This window comes from Crocodylus porosus, unplaced genomic scaffold (assembly GCF_001723895.1).
Source record: "Crocodylus porosus isolate Cpor-Errol unplaced genomic scaffold, CroPor_comp1, whole genome shotgun sequence".
Taxonomy (NCBI): Eukaryota; Metazoa; Chordata; order Crocodylia; family Crocodylidae; genus Crocodylus; species Crocodylus porosus.
Window position 1 is genome coordinate 22,434,459 of NW_017728910.1, and position 3,715 is coordinate 22,438,173.

Consider the following 3,715-nt stretch of genomic DNA (forward strand, 5'->3'; position numbering starts at 1 on the left):
CCAGTGGAGGTCAGCCCCAGTTGGCTGTCAGCCAACCAATTTGAAATGCATCACCTGTTACCGGGCAGATTCCAGCTCCCCAGGTAGATGCCCCTCACCCAGGTAACTGATGCCAGTCCCGTAGGCAGAGGGAGCAGGTTCCCCCCTCCCTCAGGACTGCAGCCAGCTCAGGTTCCCTAAAGAGACAGGCTGAGGTGTGAATCCGTCTTGATCACATTGTCGCAGGGTAGAGATTTTGGGGAGAAACTAAGGTGGCTTTCTGCCACAGGGGGAGCCCAGGGCACGGGGGACTCAGGCCATGACCGGGCATGTGCCGGGGCTGGGGTGCCGCTGGGAGGGGTAAGCGGGTGCCTCGTCCCCTGCAGGGAGCAGTCGCAGGGTCCTGCCTACTCACCCCCGCCCCCGGCCGCTCCTGCTTTGCAGAACGAGTCCCGCAACATCGAGATGCTGGCGGCTGCCTGTGCCGTGGGAGTTGGCTGCTGCTTCGCTGCCCCCATTGGAGGTAGGGCCCCGTGCCGGTCCTGGGCCCCACACACACACACATGCACGCACGTGCACACACCCAGGAATCAGGCCCCTGCCATGGATCCAGGCCAATGCCAGGCCCCCTTGCCCTGGGAAGGTGTCTGCCTCCAGCTCCCTGGCACCCCACTCCTGGGGGGAGCCCAGACCCCCAGGCCTGTCTGGACACTGCGCAGGCTGGAACTGGCCCTGGCTCTGCTCCCCGAGGCACTAGGGTCTCAGCACAACCCCCAGGTAGCCTGGAGAGGGGGCAGCTGCTCCCCCCATTCCTCTCTCCCCTGGGTCCACTTGACATCTAGATCGCCCAGCTCTGACCTGCCTCCCTTCTTGCTCCTATCTCTAACCTCAAGGGCCCCCCACGCCCTGTGTGGGCCTGGGCACCCTGGGACTCACTGCACTGCAACCCCCCGGGCAGCACCCAGCCCAGTGGGCCCCAGCCAGGCCTAGCCTCTGTGCCCATGGTTGAGTAGCAGCATGGGGCACTGTCCTCCCAGAGGTGTAATGTCTCCTCCTTTCCCCTCCACTCTGCACTCCAGGGAGGTCCCAGCTCTGGCCCCAAGGCTCCCTCGCGGCTTTGCACTCCTAGGTTGGTGACGTGTCTAACTCTTCGCTTGTGCCCTCTGTGCTGCGCAGTGTCCTCGTCCGTCTGTGTGCGCGTGTCCATCCCATGGGCCCCAGCCAGGGCTGCCCCCTCATACCCCACATGCTACCCTTTTGCTCACACCATGCACCACACTGCTCCCACTGTGGCGCAGGCAGCCACAGGAGGGGGCCCTTCTTCCCCCACTAACACCCCCCCACTCCGTGGCCTCCCAACACCTGTGTGGGTGCACTCCCAACTCAGCCAGGGTGGTTCCCATGCAGCAGTGTGTCCAGGCAGCCCCGCATGGCAGGGCCCAAGGCGCGCTCTGGCATGGAGGGGCAGTGCCGGCTCCCGCCTTCCTCCTGCCTCTCCCTGCTGCAGGCGTCCTCTTCAGCATCGAGGTCACCTCCACCTTCTTCGCCGTGCGCAACTACTGGCGCGGTTTCTTCGCTGCCACCTTCAGTGCCTTCATCTTCCGCGTCCTGGCCGTGTGGAACAAGGATGAAGGTACCCCAGGGGCGCGGGGCGCGGGCAGGGCCGGCCCTGGGGCGGGATGGAGGTACCCCAGCTGGGAAGGGCCGCCCAGTGCCTGGCCTGGTGGATCAAGCTGGAGGTGCCTCCCCTGCCATGGGCTTGAGGAGTTGTCCACGAGCAGTGGGGGACTGGACTGATTGCACCCCAAGAGCAGTGGGGTGCTAGGAGGAGGTTGGGCCCCCAAATCCCCATCATGGGGTCCTCTGCTCCCCAGAGACCATCACAGCCCTGTTCAAAACCCGCTTCCGCCTGGACTTCCCCTTCGACCTGCAGGAGCTGCCCGCCTTCGCCGTCATTGGGTGAGCGGGGGCCCCCGACTCGGTGCCCACCCAGGCCAGCCCAGGCACCAGGCGAGAGACCCCAGCAGGAATGGGGCACGAGGGGCTTTGTGGCGCTGGGGGGATCGTGGTGCCCTGGCCTGAGTGGGGCTGCCCAGCCTGGTTCCTGGCACTGCGGCGCCCTCACGCTACCCCTTCCCGCCCCAGGATCGCCAGCGGGTTTGGCGGCGCCCTCTTTGTCTACTTCAACCGCAAGATCGTGCAGTTCATGCGCAAGCAGAAGACCATCAATCGCTTCCTCATGAAGAAGTGAGTGCCCCTCAGATCCCAGGGCCTTGGCCGATGGCAGGTCGGGGCCGGCTGGTTTCTTGCAGCAGGGGGACTGTGGTGGTTGTGATGGGGGGTGCCGGCAGGGTAGGGTGGGCCGCGGTGCTTGCAGGAGTCACGGCTGCGGGTGCTGCTCCCACAGGCGCCTGCTCTTCCCTGCACTGGTCACCCTGCTTGTCTCCACGCTGACCTTCCCACCTGGCTTCGGACAGTTCATGGCTGGCCAGGTACCGCAGGGCAGAGCCCCTTGCCTTGGGGGCACGCCTTGCTGTGCCCCAGCGATGGCCCTGACCCCCGTGGGCCAGCAGCATCTCATGGGGGGGTTGGTGGGAGAGGCAGCAAGGCTTGTGCCCTGGGGGCCCCAAGCTGCCGGCCCTGGCTGACGCTCCTGCCCCTCAGCTCACGCAGAAGGACACACTGGTGACCCTCTTCGACAACCGGACGTGGGTCAGGCAGGGCCTGGCTGAGGAGTTTGAGTATGTGGGCATCTCCGAGGCATGGCGCCATCCCCGCTCTAATGTCTTCGTCACCCTTGTTGTCTTCATCCTTATGAAAGTGAGTCCCCCCGGGCACAGTGCCCCTTCCCCTGTCGCCAGCCAGGCACCTGGTCGGGTGAGAACTGCCCAGCCGGATCCCCCCAGCAGTGCCAGTGTCCTCAGTCACCATCCACAGCCCCCCTGGGCTCCCTCACACACACAGCCTTGGTACCCTCCACTTTTAGGCTCCTATGCAGCCCCTGTGCCAGCGTGGGGAGCCTTAGCCAGTGCCCCTACCCTGGCCCCGTCCCTGCCCTGCCATTGAGCTGTGCCCCTGCCTTCCCCACTGGCTTCTGTCCCTGTCAGGGGTGTCAGGGGTCCCAGGGCTCAGCCTGAGTGCCCAGCCCCATGCTGCCCACTGCTCTGCCCAGGACTGCCAGGCTCTTCTGGCTCTCCGGGTGACATGGCCTCAGCATGGCAGGGGGAAGGGGACACCCCACAGGACACAGGGCTCAGCTCACAGCAGGGCACAGGCATCTCGCCCACTGCCTACCCCAACCCAGCCCTGCCCTGGCCACAGCTCCCTTCCCTGGACCATGCCCAGACCAGCGGGCAGGCTGGGGTAAGGGGCTGGGGCTGAGGCTGGGGCTGAGCTGGGCTGGGGGTCCCAGCTAGCACCCCCTGACACCTGTCTCTGCCCCCAGTTCTGGATGTCGGCCCTGGCCACCACCATCCCGGTGCCCTGCGGAGCCTTTATGCCCGTCTTCGTCATCGGTGAGCTGTGCCTGGCCTTGCCCCCGGCTTCCCCCCCACCCCGCAGCATTGCTGCCCACCACGGCCCTGGGGAGGGGATTTACCCACAATCCCCTGAGCTCACCGAACAGCTCCTCATTGACCTTCTGGTGTGGTCAGTGCCCTTGGAGTTGGGGGTGATCCCTGGTGCTGTGCCCAGCCTTGTGTGCAGCTCTGGGCAGGGGCCTTTGGATCCCACCCCC

The 3,715-nt window shown here is 65.9% G+C and overlaps 1 protein-coding gene across 2 annotated transcripts in view; it reads left to right on the plus strand.

The window, feature by feature from the left end:
- Nucleotides 1-3,715, plus strand: part of CLCN2 (chloride voltage-gated channel 2) — a 21,116-nt gene that overhangs the window by 12,228 nt on the left and 5,173 nt on the right. For both annotated transcript variants that reach the window (XM_019532809.1, XM_019532810.1), the window contains exons 7-13: nt 424-502; nt 1,487-1,612; nt 1,854-1,938; nt 2,125-2,226; nt 2,387-2,471; nt 2,644-2,799; nt 3,425-3,494. In XM_019532809.1, the coding sequence (XP_019388354.1) occupies nt 424-502; nt 1,487-1,612; nt 1,854-1,938; nt 2,125-2,226; nt 2,387-2,471; nt 2,644-2,799; nt 3,425-3,494 (703 nt within the window). The remainder of the gene's footprint in view (nt 1-423; nt 503-1,486; nt 1,613-1,853; nt 1,939-2,124; nt 2,227-2,386; nt 2,472-2,643; nt 2,800-3,424; nt 3,495-3,715) is intronic.